The 20,161-nt window shown below is 40.3% G+C and overlaps 1 protein-coding gene across 2 annotated transcripts in view; it reads left to right on the top strand.

Moving 5' to 3' along the window:
• LOC121375227 (rho GTPase-activating protein 6-like) overlaps positions 1 to 20,161 on the top strand; it is a 124,548-nt gene that overhangs the window by 39,352 nt on the left and 65,035 nt on the right. The window contains exon 2 of one of the 2 annotated variants that reach the window (XM_041502548.1): positions 1,818 to 1,933. In XM_041502548.1, the coding sequence (XP_041358482.1) occupies positions 1,818 to 1,933 (116 nt within the window). Of the gene's footprint in view, positions 1,934 to 20,161 lie in introns of both variants that reach the window. The other variant, XM_041502546.1, reaches the window with a different exon arrangement.

Genomic DNA, 20,161 nt, shown 5'->3' with positions numbered 1-20,161 from the left:
TTCACGCGACGCCACTGTTTCAAATAGGGATTAAAAACGCCTGGTTTATTTACCACCAAAGCAAAAGCTGTATCTGACCGTTACATTTCGCTAATAGATTTCTTCGTTTACCTCGACGGACAGAAGTAATCCGTTATCCAAATATTCGCGAAATCCCGCTAGCTTGAAAACACAAGTCGGCATTTCGTCTGTGTAACGCCGCCTGCGCGTCAGTCATTTTTACTCCCGCCAGGAGCAGCCAATCAGCTTCCGGCACAGCGTGACGTCCACCCAAGCCCCGCCTTGTTCACGCTTGTAGTATTCTGGCCGTATTGACGTACAATACGAGTGTTGGACGCGAACGAAGGGAAGCGTAACAGGGAAATGCAATTTACCTGACCGATATATTCCCGTGAAGTCCATTAGCTTTTGATGTTTTAAAGAGACGGTTAAGCCTTCTCCTCAGTTCCCAAACACACAGGGATGTATAGAGCCCGGACCGTCAATGCTGTGTGTTCGGACAGGGTACTCTTGTAAAAGTATGACCGTTGATGCTTTTCCGAGGTCAAAACCAAGTGAAGAAAATACTTTTGAGCGCTCGGACAAGTTCGATCCACCCGGAATGGTTGTAGTACCCAACCTGGCGATGAACAACAGGCCGAAAGTGCATATTCCAAATGGATACAGTACGGGGAAGGTGTCCAGTCCTACTAACTCGACGTTCTCACAATCCAGAATACACGTGGACCCATGGAGCCCAAGCTCTGTGAAACTTAGTTTTTTCTTTGGGAGTGATCCGGATCCCGACCCCCGGGGTAATCTGCTCGACCCCCGGGGATATGGGATGTCCCAGTCTGTGAGTGACCTCAGATCCAGCTGTATTTCGTGCGAACGCGCGGTTCCGGCGTTTGTGTGTAAACCTCGAGCAGACGACAGGTACCCGTCCGAGGACGAAGAGGAATATGTGACGCTGGACTACAACTATGTGCCGAACCAGAACAGGTGCATGTCCTGGACAGTCCCGGGCTCGAATAACCACACGGATAGGAAATGCGAACCTTGGACTGTCCCGAGGGCTAATCATAACCTAGAAGTGAAGTCTGACCACCAAAATACCCATGGATCTAACGTCCACCCGGGTTATAAGTATGGACACACTTGGAATACTCACCGCCATGTGGTTGATGGTGAAGTCAGGAGCCATCATAGACAGAGGAATGCTTCCAGGACGCTTCGCTACCCAGATTCGAACTGTGAGACGAGGTCTCTTTCTGGAATTACCCACTACCCGGATGTCAGCTGTGACTCTAACACTGTTTCAAGAAGTAAACACTACCAGGATGTTATGTGTGAATTCAGGACGGTGCCGAGAGGAGCTGACCACACTCAGGATATCAAGTGTGAAAACTGGGGTGTCCCTAGGTCGTGTAGTCAACAGTGCGTCAGGTCCCCGAGGTCGACTTTTAACCCTGGATTCGTACCCAGGGATAGTTTCGAGTCCAGCGTCCTGCATGTGCGCGAAAACACCCCGCCGGTATACTCTAGACATCTGTCGATGGAAAATGGTAGACAGACCGTGTCCCAAAGAAGGGAATGGAAAAACAGTTCCCTTCAACGGGTTAACGAAACTAAAGTTCAGACAATAGCAACTTTTACTCCAATAAAAAACGTAGCTTCGTCCTCCGGGCTTTTAAACCAAGGGCACCGACAGAGGAGCCGATCTCTGCCTGATTTGCAAGTAGATATAGGGGGTTCTAGCTGTAACTTTAGTGACGACGAAGATGGGGATGATTTTGGTTTTCTCAGTTACCCATTTCTGCCGTCTTGTTTTACTACAGCCGCCATGCACAAGGCGAAGTCCCCCTCGCCTGGACACAAGATCCTCCCGAAACGCTGGCGCAGCAAGACGAAACCCCTGCCCAACACCGTCGCCAAGTCGCTCTGGAGTCCAGAGGTAAGTCTCACTTTCATTACTACTTCAAGTCCATGGACATAAACTGGAGTTGGAGGGGGTAAGAGTGGGAGGTGGGGGTGGCAGTGTAATATTAGACTATTAACACAGGTATCTAAGGAAAAGGGTAAAGTTGTGCGTTCGTATCCCTGCTCCATTCTATAGTTTTCACAGCTATCAATCATTTGGCACGTGCTTACATCCTCTGAAGGTTCAAGCACATTTGTCTTGGGCAGATCATCCTGTGTATCCTAAACCGGCTCATTGGGGAGGTGTAAGGTCAGTGACAATTGACCAATAATCCCATTTCTTGACTGGACATAAGCATTTAAATCATTTTAAAATGAAATAAAATAAGAAGTATCCAGGGTTGGGATTCAATAGTAATTCTGGTTGGAGCACAAATTGGAAGCTGATTTTCCAAATTCTGCAAACTAACTTGCTAAGTACATTATATTTGGTTCCAATATAAAAATAAAACGAGAGAGAGAGAGAGAGAGAGAGAGAGAGAGAGAGAGAGAGAGAGAGAGAGAGAGAGAGAGAGAGAGAGAGAGAGAGAGAGAGAGAGAGAGAGAGAGAGAGAGCACAAAACACAAACAAACAGGTAGAGAGTATACTCTAATAACAATGACAACAGTATCTAAAACAAACATCACGTATATTAATACATTCTGGCTGGCCCGCTCTAACCCACGAATCGTCACACTGGATATATAAGTGTGTTTTAGTCTTCTTGTTATCTATCTACAAGTTGCCATAACTCTTTGTTGATATAAACCTTGCTAAGAGCTTAGGTCCCAACGGTAAAGTGTTTACCTACGCATGGGGCGTACCACCGAGTACAGCAGGTATAGTTTACTGATCTGGGATGGACAGTCACACTTTAATAGATCTCTTTACTTAGATGTCAGCTAATAATGGGCGTCTGGTCACCAGTCCTCAAATTCAAGATGCACCAGGCTACGAGCATTGTTAGTTTTGTTGTACTAATTTTGAGCATTGGTATGCACGAAATACAGTTCAAAGTTCGGCTGTCAGAATTCGTGTCCACGAGAATTGAGTACCTGTAGTTTTAAAAGTGAAGTACTCGTTATGGCTGAGTGAGCTTTGTAATAACTATGATCTTTATCATTTATGCTTCTTTCTTCCTTCCTTCTTTCTTTCCTTTCCTTTTTTCCCCCTTCATTGTCTTCCTTGATTCTTTCCTTATTTGGTTCAATATATTTAAATAATAGTATATAACACTGGTATTTGTTAGTCAGTTTTTATCTGAAGATACTATATGGCAAAACAAATAAAAATAAGATACCTTTAAGTCTAATTTAAAAAAAAAGCGTATCCATTATATTCAACGCAAGCGATACGGGTTAATCATTTCGACAATGACTTGCTATTTGGCACAGTATGTCAAATCAGTGAGATATCAGTGTCATTCTTGATAACAAGGCACGGCTTTTAATAGCTAATGTGAAGTTTATTTTTCACAATGACGTACGTGTAATATATGTGCTCAAAATAAGGTATTATGTTGTTTATCTTGTCAAAGTAACTTGTTTTTAGGATGTCACAAGTGTCCACGAGCTACATTGAAAACTATCCATTACACGTGGTTATCAATCAGTGACGTTAACATTTATTTATTCTAACTTGATATACGTGTTTAAATTCAATTACGGTTCAAACACGCTGTGTCCTGGGTAAACTGGGCTGTCCGGTATAGTGGGTTAATGTTGAATTATTAGTGGCTAGTCACAGTAATGAGAGAGAAGTCAGAATGGTAGTCTTACACCTGCCACATTGAGCCGTTAAAACTCATTTCATTGAAACATGTTTTATTGCTTTTTAAAGAACAAATGGATTAGGCACAAGTTATACAACTTACTAGGCCTTCTCTATAATACATACATATTACGACAAAACTCATTCTTGGTAGGAACTGTTATCTAGATGCGAACCATGAACCTACCAGCCTTAAGTCCACTACACCATCGATGTCATTGAACATCGATGTCAGTTTCAAATGACAAGTTATTATACGACTTTCACAGCACTCTTGTTCACAAGCTGAATGTGAAAACAAACTCCGTCGCACCTGTTTACCAACCAGTAGCGTCAAGATGTTGAAGTGGGTCCTGTTGAAACCCCTACCGGTGTTGGTTACAGCCCGGTATGGTTTCAGCTGCCCTCCACAAAGTTTCCTTACATAACCTTCTGGAGGCCGTGCTGGAAACGAGCTCAGCAAATTAGTATGATCGATGTCTTCTACATGATGTAGTTAAATAAGTGTTGCGTAACGGCATCACATCGATCAAGCGGCGACTACAGCAGCCGCCGTCTCCACTTCAAGAGCTTTACAAAGCTTTAGTAATGATGATGGTGGTCCGCCGAGCATTGTTAGGGTCCGGGGATAATATGATAGGTCATCGAGGTTAGGAACAGGCCAGAAACTCGCCAGTGTTGAGTGGGGAGTCAAAATAGTACTTACCTGAAGAAGTACAAGAAGCAGCTGCAGCAGTAATAATTAAAACATGATTGTATGTATGTTTTACAGTTTCTATCCCATGCGAGATAATTACACTGTGTAGTAATGGTTTATCTTCATTCACGAAAGTTGTTAACCGATTTTATTATACGACTATGTTCATGTAATACAAAATGTATGAATTGATTTAATCATTGTTATATTTTACAAGCGAAAACAAGGCAAAGAATATCATTCCAAATTTTATAACTTTCATACAGTACATATACAAGATTGATTATTTATTATTTTTAAAACCCAAACAATTGCGACACAGTTGTAAGTAAGAACATAGAAAAAGTTGTTGTTTTTTAACAACATAGACCAAAACTTCTTTACGCGTATAACGTCACAATTACGCTTACACGCCCACTTACGTTTGACGTCACTGTAGCGAGTGAAGGCTTTATAGAACCGCAGATTTATATTATAGTTATAACACCCCTTGGACAGTGAGATTAATAAGGTCAAATAAACTACTATGTATATTTCTACGAGAAGAGTGCATGATCATGACATGGTCGAATGAACAAGACAACACGTTCAGATACCTACAGTTCATAGAAGTACGTGTTTGTACACACACTAAAGACACTTTTACAATTCTATATACACCGTGGATGGTTTCGAATTGCGCACAAGGATACTCTTCTGTGGTGGTGGACATTAATGTGCGAGCGCAGTGGGAGGCTTTGTAAGCTCCGACACAGCTGAGATGCTGCACCACACCAAGACCGCCGTCACTGACCGATCCCATGAGCCTCTGGTCAACTGGAACCTGGTTTGTTGACCTACACATTACTCACCCCATCATGGGCACGGTGTCTGTAGGCATCAAGGTTCGGACACCAGTGGGGTTTTTCGTGAGATTCTTGTCAAACCAAATTATCTATCACATGAATTCCATGGTGGCCATTTTCCTCCTCTATGTGCTGCGTTTTGTGAACATTTTTCAGAATACAGCTCTCTTGATATGTCGATTTTAGTGGGCCACCTAACGGTTCCAGGACCATAAAGTCATCTAGGGCTCACCTATAAAGGGGATTAAAACGCGTTTAATTTAATTAAAAACAATGGCCGTAGTTATTACTAGACTGTGTCAGTTATGTTCGACTACTGTAGGTTTTTAAACCATTAACTTACACATTATATTTACAATCTCTTACTTAAATCAATATTATTAGATACCAGGGTCATTTGCAATTGTATTAGTCAAATTAAGAGAAACACATGAACCAGATGTGTATAAAAATGAGCAGTTGTCTAATTTGACTGCTAACAAGAAGAACCCAGGTCATCAGCCTAGTGATTCCGCGCGTCCCTCCGCCCCCTCCGCCCCCGACGTTTTGACGCTGTCCTGAATGTATACTAGACGACCTTGGACTTGTTCCCCTGGTCCGAAATAATGATTTCACACTGGAGTGACCAGCCGTGTGGCCAGCTGGCGTGACGAAGCCAGCCCGCTCTAGTCCTCTGCTTTATCAAGCTGCCATCGCCGGACCACCCTCTGGGCACGGACACTGATCAAGTGGGGTCCGCACAATGAAGACAACGACGTTGACAACCTCGTGACACACGTACAGGTGTGTACGGCGCATTCCATGGTGTACCTGTGCAGGTGATGCCCAACACAATGTACCTATACAGGTGATGCTGAACAAAACGTACCTGTACAGGTTTCACATTGTGAAGACACGATCCACATGTTTGCTTTATAGTGTTCTCCAAAAATCAGATTTACAACATGGAGCACTTCCCGATATTATTCCATATAGGGAATACTGTCACGTGTCTATTATTACTAAAGTACATTTCACTCTCATTAACAGTATGACTTAGTATTATATGTTACACGATTCACCAATGCTTTTATGTATTTATTTATTTATTATCTCAGTATTTATTTATTTTATTCTGTTATGTTCTGTTATGTTACGTTCTAAAACATTTTTCAACTTACCAGGAAGAACACAACATAATATCGCAAATATTTCACAACGCTTTATGACGTACGGACATAAATCAGCACACATACCTCACATTCTAAGTAAACAAATAAAATATCTTGTCACAATAGATTATATATACGTATTGTGGATTTATGACTTTTAACATTATAACATATTCCGTGTTAACAGTTGACATAATTTAATTGGTTTATTAGCATTAACATTTACGATAATGTGTACCAAGCGATATTCGTTGATACCGTTGTTTGTTTTTTGTGTTTTTTTACATCCCCCTCTTTCTCCCCCCCCCTCTCTCTCTCTCTCTCTCTCTCTCTCTCTCTCTCTCTCTCTCTCTCTCTCTCTCTCTCTGTGTGTCAGTGTCTCTGTCTGTCAGTGTGCGTCTCTCTCTCAGTCTCTGTGTGTGTCGCTGTCTAGTCTCTGTCTATCTGTTTCACGTACACATTCTCTCTCTCTCTCTGTGTCTCTACCCCCTCTCCCCCCCCCTCTCTCTCTCTCTCTCTCTCTCTCTCTCTCTCTCTCTCTCTCTCTCTCTCTCTCTCTCTCTCTCTCTCTCGCTCTCGTACTACATCTGTTATCTCCCTTCCTCTCTTTTATAATCGTTCCTAACTCAGGCGTGGCTCTTTCTCTTTGACCTATGTCCCAATGGTACCCTGATGTGAAATATCTTATTGTAGCAGTTCATTTGACTGGACCAGTGTATGCAATACAATCTTTTGTCACTGCCAGTGGACACTACAGTCATACGTAGCCAGATGTTATATTTACACAGAATTTACTCATGTGTAAGTTTCCACTGAATTTACCTGACGTCAGACTAACGTGGTTGGAACATGTCGTCCGAATGTTAAACAAAGCTTAATTAGAGGCCGTAATTATTTAATAAGTGACCCATGCGGAATATTCATGAGTAAAATGGTACGGTAACGTGTTTTGATGTTGACGGTTGACAGATGTTTGACGGTTTAGAGGGTATTTTGCGAACAGGTGCTTGTAACGCGTTCCTCGGTCACTGGGTGACATACGTTAGGCTTTTGAATTTCAAAATTCGTTACCACATTCCCGTCCCGTCTTTGTAAGCTGATCCGGGATGAAGTATCTCAAGTTTTTTCTTTCTCATTTGTCATGAAAAGCATTATATTTTTTATTAAAATAAATTAGTAATTAAAAATATTAGTAATAAATAACTAACACTAAATAAGGTAGTGATATATTTCTACAGAAGTGGAGTTTTCTTCTATTAAAAATTGTATACCATTTTTAAGGTATGATATTATTATAGTCTACATAGGTATGGTATACACTGTTTTAATTACCCCAGTGCCCCCTTATTAGACCCCATCAGTCCTTCATGATAGGTGAAATGACCTCGTCGAAACACCGCTTTAACTCTGTCTTGTGCAGAGGTACAATTTTTAATCGCAGACGGTAACGGTTTTGTCGTCCAGATTTTGTTGTTCGGGTTTTGTCACCCTTGACATTGATACTAATGATTATAATGTTCCATTAAAACAGTGGCCTGCATTGCTATAGGTATTTACAAACATGGAATAATAATACATGAAACAAAAACAAAAACAAATCAAGGTCAATGACCAATTCGAGTGTTAAAGACATAACACAGGCCACAGAAATACTGACAGCTTTTTACGTGCCGAATAAACACAAGGAGAAAGGAGAAGACGAAAGAAGGTAATAAATAAAATATGAACCCATGTTAAAGATCTTCAACCTGCAACAAAAGCCGTGGTGTACATGACGAGCCTGCTAGGCCGGACATGTGCGTTTGTCGGACTAGTGGCGGTAAGTCGCTTAATTATTCAACGCCCTGCATTATCTCTCTTACAACGACGTCGCCTCGCACCGACACGCGATTCCGTTCTGCGGGGACGACTTGGCCGAAGTCATTTTGTACACCGACATGTTCGTCTGATGGCTGTTGTGTGCTGGTGGCATAGCTTCACAATACACTGAGACCGGTCATTTGTTTTCTAGTCCAGATTTCTGTTTGTTGGTTGGTTGTCTGGATGGATGGGTGGATGGATTCATGGATGGATAGGATGGATGGAAGTATGGATGAATGGTTGGTTGGTTGATTGATTAGTTAGATGGGTGGATAAATGGATTGAAGGATGGATGGTTGGTTTATTGGTTGGTTGGTTGGTTGGATGGATGGATGGATGGATAGATGGATGGTCCATTGTTTGAATGGGTGGGTGGATAGATGGTTGGTTGGTTTGTGGGATGGATGGATGGAACATTGTTGGGATGGGTGGGTGTGTAGATGGTTGGTTGGTTTGTGGGATGAATGGATGGAACATTGTTTGAATGGGTGGGTGGATAGATGGTTGGTTGGTTTGTGGGATGGATGGATGGAACATTGTTTGGATGGGTGGGTGTGTAGATGGTTGGTTGGTTTGTGGGATGAATGGATGGAACATTGTTTGGATGGGTGGGTGGATAGATGGTTGGTTGGTTTGTGAGATGGATGGAACATAGATGGTTTGTTTGTGAGATATGGAACATGGTGGGTGTATAGATGGTTGGTTGGTTTGTGAGATGGATGGATGGAACATTGTTTGGATGGGTGGGTGTATAAATGGTTGGTTGGTTTGTGGGATGAATGGATGGAACATTGTTTGGATGGGTGGGTGGATAGATGGTTGGTTGGTTTGTGAGATGGATGGATGGAACATTGTTTGGATGGGTGGGTGTATAGATGGTTGGTTGGTTTGTGAGATGGATGGAACATTGTTTGAATGGGTGGGTGTATAGATGGTTGGTTGGTTTGTGAGATGGATGGATGGAACATTGTTTGGATGGGTGGGTGTATAGATGGTTGGTTGGTTTGTGAGATGGATGGATGGAATATTTCTTGGATGGGTGGGTGTGTAGATGGTTGGTTGGTTTATGAGATGGGTGGATGATTGGATGGAACATTGGCTGGTTAGTGGTTGAATCGGTGGTTCGTTTCGTTTGATTTATATTCGTACTTCCATGTGGTTAAGATTCAAGAGAATTTCCTGTTCACACCCCTCGGCTACCTGTGTGACTAGACGAGCGGTTAGGGGTTAGGGGTTAGAGAGAGAGAGAGAGAGAGAGAGAGAGAGAGAGAGAGAGAGAGAGAGAGAGAGAGAGAGAGAGAGAGAGAGAGAGAGAGAGAGAGAGAGAGAGAGAACGAACAATTGGAGTGGTAACTTTTTACCTTTCGACTAAACTCTGCGTTTGAACTCGCTACCTGCTAGCCATATTACTGCATAACACAGTAGGACACATTTGCCGTGTGGTTATAGTGTACATGCAATAACTCCTTGCATTAAACCACTACCAGGTACTTAAGCTTTGGTGCAGATTATTCATGATGGTGTTATGATCATGACGTCAAGGCAGGCATGTGCAAAGAGTACGAAAACAAATGACTTAACATTAACGGTGTCTTGGTAAAACCTACAACTTAGCACTACATAACAGGATGTATTACACCGTAGGTCAGTTATAACAGGGCTTAGTATTTTCAATAGTTTCTGGAAAAAAACAAAAACAGTCTGTATTTTTGACTGGGCGTCTGTGGCGACTGTTAACCAATGGAGTTGCCGGTATTACCGCAAGCATAGTGTCACAAAGTACGTACGCAACCACATATATGTTGGGGAAAGAAGAAAAAACCCACAAACTTTCATATGAATTTTATATGCAAACCCATTATCACAAGTTTGGATCGTGTCAGATGCATGAGTACCTTTTAGCAAAAAACATCTACAAAAAATAATCCTCTTTACGTGAATATCGTTGATAAACGAGTTCACACGCAAGCATTTCACCGATTTAATTGAAGTTAAAACACGATGAACATAAAACGGAAGACATGGGCAATAAAATGCATTAAAAGTACTTAAAGAAGTTAACACGCTATGCATAGACCCACTTTTTTATGTTTAGTTTTTTTTTTACAACTTATTATAAACATGCATGGAAACAATACATCACCTTGTCATATCCCAATACTTGTGTATAGTGTATTGTTGTTATTTTATAGTTATAACAGTAGGTGGTATATACAGTTTAGGTTTCAGGAGGTTTTACATGTTATACATGCGCACTTTATGTTCTGGTTACAGATATATGTATGGCGTTCGATTTCGTTCTGCTCTGAAACGGATACGAGAAAAGGACAGTAGTGGAGGGTCTTGGTTTAGATATATGTCAACATTTTCAATGCCCCCCCCCCCCTCCCATTTTATTATATATTTTTTATATTTATATCTGCAGATGAAATAAACTGCAAAAATTATTTCTTTATGTAAAATCTGGCATTTCCCCCGTAATGAAGACGTCCAATACAGACGAGCTTGAATGGTGGTGAGCTAGACACTGTCCAATAGCAGAGGGTAGTGACTAAACATTTGGTTTTCTTGAATAATGGACAATAAGTATTACGCCGAATCAGTCTGTCTTTATGTTTTCACTAGTTTCCTACCCATACCATAAAAGAGAGGCCGCTGGCGTTTCCCCATGTTCACAAATAACACTAATTAGTCAACCGCCACCCAGTCTCTTTGTCCGGCTAGCTTGTTATTCCAGTGTCCGAGCCCCAGTCCTGGTGCGTGGTTTACAGGCTGGCACGCGAATATTTGTGTGGTGTCAACCCTTAGATTATATTGTCACATCTCTCGTTGCCCGTTCACGCTCATAGCATAATAGTGTTTAATACAGGATTATATTTCACTTACTGGGTTTACCGATTACCCAATCACGTGTTTGTTGAACAGCCAACATTTAATTGAGGTGCTATATTTAGTTGGAGTCGGACCAGTGCTATCAATTATTCACCAATTCCAGAATTGGACTGTTAGGTATTACATTTCCGGTTTTAAAAGAGACAATTACTGCGTTTTAGTCCGCACACCACCATCCACGTTTACAAGCATTGCAATACAATTTCTGTCAAAATTTATTCTGTGAAAAATACTTCAAAATTGAGAAAGCTACGTAAGTGCTGATTAAACCCTTCCAAAATTATTAACATAGGTTAACCCGAAATAACAACTAACTTCAAACCAATCGGTTATTTAAATACTACAGAGGTCAACGCATTTGTAATCACCAAAGAAAGATTTGAAAAGTCATTTTAATTACTTTTTTAAAAATAGATAACTATTCCCTAAACCGGACTACATGTGTATATATATTATGCACCTTCTACAAAAAGTAACAACAGGACAAATTATGGTATGGTGCCTTCTTAATTCGAGTTTCATGGCACGAAAATTGATACTTAACGATTTTGTAAATAAAATCCATGGTGTGAAACCTTTTGCACGACGTGTTTGTTGAGTGTTTTCTACGCATTAGGATTACCAGTAAAAGTCATTTATTGTGTCCAATTTGCTAGATGGACACTAAACGTCAGGTATAGTGCACGATCACAGCGACACCCCGCGGCGAGTACTGGAAACAGAAGCCGTACACGGCTGCTGGTCTCCATTAGGTGAGGTAATTCATTCAACATGGATCCAAGGTTGTCGTTCGCCGTGAACAAGTGCAACCTGTGGAGGATTCACGAGGCATGCACTATTTATGAAAAGGCTAATCTGGGGAGGAACAAGATGATTATATTAGCTCCGAGGTGGGTGGAGGTGTTATCTTCCAGCCAGACAAGTTAACCTGTTTTACCTCCATCGTATAACATTAAATTAATTTATCATCTGGTGCAGGAAGGTCATAAATGAAGAATCCAGCATGCATTCAACGTGGAGGGGGGGGGGGGGGGGGGGGGGGGGGGTACCTTCTTCTTTGTAAAAAAAAAAATTATGCTAAATTTCATCTTCGACTCCAGACGTTTCCAAACAGTTTGTTCGGAACGAAATGTCTGAAAACCTAATTTGACCTTTCGATTGAAGATTTCCTCATACAGTTATAATTTAATAAAGCACGTAGACAATCAATCGGTGCATATTTCTTTATACAGTGTTTCTGGAATCAATTGCCAAGACCCGTGCGTAGCGTTACCATATGAAAAGTCTAGACACCGATTAAAATGTGAACGTTTACTCCACTCGTGACGTCTGCAAGGTACAGAGCTAGGTATTACCATTGCTTTCAAAGTAAGTCATCTGACCCGAACGAAAAAAACATTAACTTATTCGAAATCGTATCTCCGTACAAGGCAGAGTGTATAGGAAGTTTTGATGAGATCATGTCTGCTTACATGAATCAGTAAAAAGTGTTTTTTACTGTAGCAAGACTGCCACTATTCAGGACTTTACACCCTGATTTTGTCTGTAGAAGGACGACACATACTGGTTACTTGTACACGCTTTTGTAAAATATCTATTGAAGCCAATCTTGTGCAGGTATGTGATTGGCAGATATAACGATAATTTTTCTTTAAGGAATTTGTTTTCATCAATTATACGCTCTTTATTGCCCAGTACAAATGTAATACTCTTAGTGATGAGAATAACGGATTGTGTCTTTCATGGAAGTTCCAGAGACATTATGAAACTTATTCCATTGCAAACACAAAGTGCCTTTAATATGATGAGGTCGTTTTAATATCCGAGGTGAAACTAAAAGTGTGTTGACATCAGCAATGATATCAGAGATATAGCACATATAAACAATGAACCGAGTGTGTGTATCAAAGTAGGTTATCAGTTAATAGTGTAACTGATAATGTGTTCTAGACTTACGGTCATTGTATTACAACATTAAGGCAAGATAGCGAAACTCGATACCCGAGAATCGCGTACGATTGTTATGTATTGAATCGCCTCAGTGGACGGATATAGGTCTACATGTTTACATTTACAATGTTACGGTTTTGTAAAGAGCTTTGATGATGCACTTGCTAATGGTTCCTACCTTCTGTACACTACGATGTACATTTGAAATCCCTTCAATACCACTGAACTGAACACGTATATGGTTGTCGCAATCACGTATGAGACACGAACACTTGACCGGCCCCCCTCCCGCCACACACACACCCCACACACCCTATCTAGTACTACACCCTCTGTCCCGGACAGTCCTTTGACATATGATAATGCACATGATAATTGTTGTGTAGTTGGTTTCTTGTACACGTTACTAATTATAAAATATATTTCTTCTTTCAAGTCAAGCTATTTTACCTAGGACGGACGTGCCTGAACATTGAGTGAATATAGACACGTCAGTAGACGGTTCCGTTCTGCCTTGTTATGTCCGAATAAACATTATATGACTGGAATTGCTTAAAATCGTCTTAGAAGACACTTGATGTAGAATGTCTTATAAATAGATTTGTAGATTCAAAATGTTGGAGCCGAAAGAATACTGATAACCGTGCTTTCCGTAGCTGTGTATTGTTGGGTTTTTTTTTTTTTATTCTCTCTCTCTCTCTCTCTCTCTCTCTCTCTCTCTCTCTCTCTCTCTCTGTGTGTGTCTGTCTGTTTCTCTCTCTCTGTCTGTCTGTGTGTGTGTCTCTCTCTCTCTCTCTCTCTCTCTCTCTCTCTCTCTCTCTCTCTCTCTCTCTCTCTCTCTCTCTCTCTCTCTCTCTTACTCTTAGTGTTTTCTTTGTTATTTTATTGTACAGTTTCTGTCTTCTTGGGTTGAACCAATCGAGCCTGATCTATTATTCTACTACCTGCTATTATAACGGTGTTAGAACCCGCTAGTATATTGAACAGTATGTTACACGTTCAGTTACTTTTCACTAACAACAGAGTAGCCTTGTGGTGTTACTGTCTTTAAAGAATCTCCACGTTTTCATTGACTCATATTCACCAGTAACGACTCCCGTTCTTTTACAGAAGAATTCAAAATCTCTCGTTCAGAACTAACATGTGCACGCGAGAAACTATAACGCCGTATGTCAAATGACTTACGTTTATTCATGAGCCATCACATATGACAAGAGAGTATATTTGACGGATCACGAACTTTCCAGGACCTAACAATGGACGTTGTGTTGATAGTAATAGACAGTGACATTTGTGATAACTATATTGCCATTTTACTTAAGAAAGTATGGTTTTGTATGAACATATGGTCGAATGTAAAGATGGATGGACTTCTGAATGAATGCATGGATGAATGGATGAGTGTTATAGGTTGGTTATGGATGGATGGATGGATGGGATGGATGAATGGATGGATAGATGAAAATGTGTTTGTGGATGGGTAGATGCACGGATGGATGGACGGACGGACGAAAGAATAGACTAACAAATGGGTGGATGTATGAATGGAAGGATTGTTGGATAGATGGATGAAAATAGGTATGTATGTTTAGGAAGATATGTTTGCATATATGTATAACTGTATATGTGGCTATCATATGTATACACATAAATGGCTGGGTACATAATACAGATTTGGGGTTAGGCGGATAGACAAGTGGGTAGAGAATCCAGATTACAATGGAATCTTCGCTTCTCTACAGGATTCTTTGTGTAAGACGTGGTGTCCTCATGGAATATCTCTGTCTCTTGTTCTGCAATCGTGAGGCCACTATGTACCGTTTCCTGGCAGGTGCGACTTTAGCCATTAGGAGAGTCTCTGGAGACTGCGATATGAAATATTGATAGGTGTTCAACAAAGGCTTATCAAATGTCACGGTGTGAGCCGCGTTGATAAACCTATCGTGGAGCATCATCAGAAATCTTCAACGACAATCATCTTCTTGTCTGCTCGGTCCTGTTTACGGCAGTTCATCAAGTACACTTTTTTTCAACAACGCATCATACAGAGAGAGCGCAGTGGTTTGAGTGCTCTTTTGATATTCTCATTATGAGGTTTATTTTGACAATGTCCAAATTATTGTTCTGCAAAATCATCCATTAGTGATTTACCGTATATATATATATATATATATATATATATATATATATATATATATATATATATATCTTGAATCTATATTTTCACCATCGGAGTTGGGGAGCTGGGGTCTATATATAGATTATATTATTAAATATGCGTGAAAATGGCATATTGTTAAGATTTACGGGGAAATGCGTGAACGTGGCATACACTAAAGCTGCCAATGGTGAAGGTTCTAATGGGTTTATAAGCACATGCTATATATGGGAATACCACTTTCTGGAAGTTCCTAACTATTCATGTTATTTTAGTACTAGTATTTTGTTGTTGTTTTTTGTTTGTTTGTTGTTGGTTTTTAGGGGATGGTTTAAGGTGGGGGTTTTTTTTTTTTTTGGGGGGGGGGGGGGGGTTCTATTCAGAGCAGAACTTTAAAAATAAAGGGGCCATATGGTAGAGGTTCATGATAAAGTCCGTTTGGTACTTTTATGCTTTTCATATTTTTAGCATCCCGGGGAACGCTGGTCTGGTTGCCCTGGCGTTATTTCAGGGGTTTTATACATGTATATACATTATACATTCAGTAGCTTTCGAAAGCAACAGTTTTTCGAGGCAGACGATATCAGAAGCCTGTGATTGACAGCTCTGTTGGTACAACAAACACACCTCTGCTTTGCATGTCGCCCTCTTGTCAGAAATAACGCCGACGACTGACTAGGGGTGAAAAACACTCCCTCACACGCTATCGCAAACTGACCATCAACCTCGGAATCGTATTATGAATGTTATCATCTGGTGTGACATCATGTTGTTGTGTCCCGTTTTCTTCCCACGGTTCAGGGTAGTGATTTTCATTCACAACTTTTTGAAAAGGATCTTCTGCTTCGTTTTAAAAAGGCGCCGCCAATCAATGTAAATATATAATGCAGCTACTTTAATAGGCCCTACTGAGCGTTTGACTATGAGACAATATTTTTGAATGATATATATATATATATATATATATATATGTGTGTGTGTGTGTGTGTGTGTGTGTGTGTGTGTGTGTGTGTGTGTGTGACCCATAATTATCTGAAGATGTGAAGACGAGCAAATCCAGGATTGTCCTGTCAAAGGAACATATATTTAATTCTGCCTGTAACAGTGTAGGGCGTGTTCTAACCTATATCGTGTGCGCCACATTCAGACCTCGCAGTAAGGTAAAGTCTGAGGGAGTAATTATGGGGAGCCATTTAAGACATTACTGTATTGAGCATTGATATTTAATCCTTTTGTAAATCTGGTTTTGTTTTTAATTTACATGCTGAGGGAAGCTAAAATGTATTCTTCTTGAACTAGTCTCCGAGGAATAACGGGACGCCAAAGAGATAGCTACTCTTAAACAGCGAGGTCTGCACAGTATAGTATGTGCGTGTCTCGACACTGGTTACTTCTAAAGATTAGCAGCAAGGGGTCTTCTATGTGCATTTCCCCATGCTTAGACAGAACAGCACATACCACATACTTTCGTATATCAGTCATAGACTTATTGGCGTGTGGCTGTCACCTTTTCATATGATTCAAATCTAGCGATTGTGGTTACAGGTGGCAGTGGGATACAAACCCAGTATTTATAAGCATGTATCCTGATCTGATGTCATGGTATCTTCGCCATCGATGTTTGTGATTTGTGCTTAATGTTAAATTAATGCAATAGGGTAGGAGCGAGTCAAACGAATAACGAGTGCTTGAGGAAACACGTACATATTGAACGCATAGCAACTGCACCAAATAACAGTTTAAAAAATGAAGTGATGACACCACACATTTTAGTAAATAAAACAACTCGAAGGCTATTCATGATCTGATTCAAGGTTCACGTGAACAGTAGCCTAAGCCGATAGGTAATGTTATGGTTGGCCTTTCCTAAAGTTACGAGAATCTATTGTATTGGGCCCTACCATTTTTCACCCGATTAGCCTACCATTGTGGAATTAGCGATGACCGAAGCCGATAGACGCATTATTGTGAAACTAATTCCGGAATGGCCCGAGGTCTCCAGAACACGAATAGAGATAGGCGCTCTACTCAAGATCATGGAAGGTGTCAGTTTGAATGACGCCCTAACTTCAGGGGATATGCTTCTGTCTAAGAACAGAACAGAACAGAATTTATTTACACTCTGGCCGTCAGCAGCAAAGAACATAATATAAAGGGATATATTATATATATATATATATATGATGGGATTTACAATATAATTATACTTCACACAATATACACATGACAAGATGGTGGTTGACAATATATGCAGTAAATAAGTTATTTTCCAGTATAAACAGTACAATCCTTAAATACTGTTAGTTTGGGTGCATTTTGAGCCTTTAAAGATATTAGTAATAACATTTATTAATTTTGATAAATTCTTTAATACACTGATTCGTTTACTGTTCATGAGTTGTTTGAATTTGAAAGTATTTGGTCGTGTATAATAATATGGATGTAGAAACTGGACCCTGAAATCATGAAAATATTTACAGACGAAAATATAATATCGCAGTTGTCTGATCATCTGGTTTTCAATCTGGTAGATATTGGTACATGTATATCAGTACCCACTCGAACACTGTCAGCCAACAGCTTCGTGTTGGTGTAAGGTCATTATTCCAACTCTTCTCTCAACAAGCATTGACCAGGTGGTTGATGTACATGTCAACGACGGCGTGCTTGAACCTTAATAAAGCTATAAAATAAATAGAAAAATATATTACGGCGTGCTTGAATCTTAATAAAGCTATAAAATAAATAGGAAACTATATTACTTGTAATCGTCTATATGATGATCCTTATAACACTATAAGCAACAACCCATATGGACTATTTATGATTCAGCATTTAATTTATCCTGAAAAGAATAGGTATTTGTTTTAATTTATATTTCCCATATCAAAATACACAAAATTCCACCCTTGTTGCCCACACGTCTTAAATTTGCGCAACATCTATTCGAATGGTTTAAGTTTCATATTATTTACTGACTTTTTCGACAGAGTGAAATACCATTCCGAATTAGCAGGGGGTTGGGGCACTGGGTACAGTAAGCCGCTGTTTCGTAGCGTAATGTAAGGCATTCTACATGAAATACGATAGCACGGGTATCGGTATAACCCCAGTTGTTTACGCTGTGACAATGGCCATTAATGCAGCGCAACAAGTCGCTACATTGTTGTACTTGAAACACAATCCGAGTATTACCCAGTTCTTGGTGCGCTAGATGTGTGGAAATGTCGCTGGAAAGTTATGTGTGCCTGGGTGGCTAGATAAAACTAGTTCTGTTTCAATTCAGTTGTATTTCTGTTCCAATTCTGTCATTTATGATGGCAACTCAATGTGATATAGCATTGTGCAGTCATCCACAAAAGTTGATATTGTTGTAGATGACAACGAAGATGATCCTGGTGTTATTTAAATTAACAAACAGGGGCAGGGGTCTAATTATTAAAGCTGTCTTAAGCAACATTGCATTGTCATAATGTACATCCATTTTTTTGTATTGCACTACAAGATCACAAAGTGGCAGGCATTTATTGAATTAGACCCCAGGGCCCCGTTCCACGAAGCGATCTTAGCACTAAAATCATCTTACGTGCATTAGGTAGTTATGCATTTAAGGTGATCTTAGCGCTATGATCGCTTCGTGGAACGGGGTCCAGGTTGCTAAATCTGATTTTTGTTCTTTCGATATCGTCAAATGGGTTGGTTTATTGTTGGGTTTTGGGGATATGGTTGCTGGGGGGGGGGGGGGGGGGGGGGGGAGGGGGTTCAACTATCATGAATGCCAACAAATATAAAACATGTAATATGAAAGCGACAAATCCCCCCACCCCCCACCCCTGTATAAAACAGACCATTCACGTATTAGTGTATACGACATTTGAATTTGAATTTGCACAAAGTGAAAATGATTATAAAGACATGCTGTCTCAATAACCGAAAGCACGAGGTAAATACACTCTGTGGTCAGTAAGTTCTCCTGGTTCTCTGAATAATATGGCTTTGACGAGGACCACATGACGACAACACTGATCGGCCTGGGCGCTCGAAGCTTTTTATGATCGCACAACAATGGAACAGGTTCCACGCAGGCATGTTGAAGTGCAGGTTGGCACCTGTGTCAATATTATAGTTAAGGGTCAGTTTCGGCGTGTCCAGCATCTGGCATTTGATACTGGCCGAATAAAAACACGCTAAACTTTGTGCTACTCTTTTGTCGTTCTGCTTGTAAACATGGCTTCGGTATACACGGTACTAACGGCATGTCTTATTGTAGCATACAGGTTTGATCCGCGCTATTTCTCAAACTTGTAACTAATCTGGGATCACGGTTTTCTTGTATTGTTTCCCGAGGGGTATTTCCTTACACTTCCGATAGTGGTCGAAGCGTTTACATGTGTGTTCGGATTCTTAGCATACTACATGTGTAAAATTAACATGTTATTGACCTTCGGTATATGAGAAATATCGGGTTGTGGTATACAGCTCGTGCAGGTTTTCACAAGTATAAAATATAGCAGGTCATATTTTTCATAAAAACATAATTTTTTCTTCATTTTTATAGTGCTTATAGTCAATATATTAAAATGCATACTCCAGTATTTCATTTTATTACCGTAGTTTTAAAAGCCCATCAATAAGCTGGATGTTTTTAATACATTTTTGGACCACTACGAGGAAGGAAGAAGAATGGAATTTGATACACGTATCCTGTCGGTAACTTGCATATCAATAGTTAAATACGTTTATAACGAACAACCTCCCATATAGAACAAACTGATCGTAAAGTCCTTATATACTATTATTAAAAATCAATGTAATAAACGAGCTGTGTATGGAATCATTAGTACATGTATGTATTAATAGATCAGTATAAAATTAATAATGGTTCGCGAAAAGGCGACG

This window comes from Gigantopelta aegis, chromosome 6 (assembly GCF_016097555.1).
Source record: "Gigantopelta aegis isolate Gae_Host chromosome 6, Gae_host_genome, whole genome shotgun sequence".
Taxonomy (NCBI): Eukaryota; Metazoa; Mollusca; class Gastropoda; order Neomphalida; family Peltospiridae; genus Gigantopelta; species Gigantopelta aegis.
Note: the sequence above shows the minus strand (reverse complement) of the source record. Positions and strands in the feature narration are given on the sequence as shown.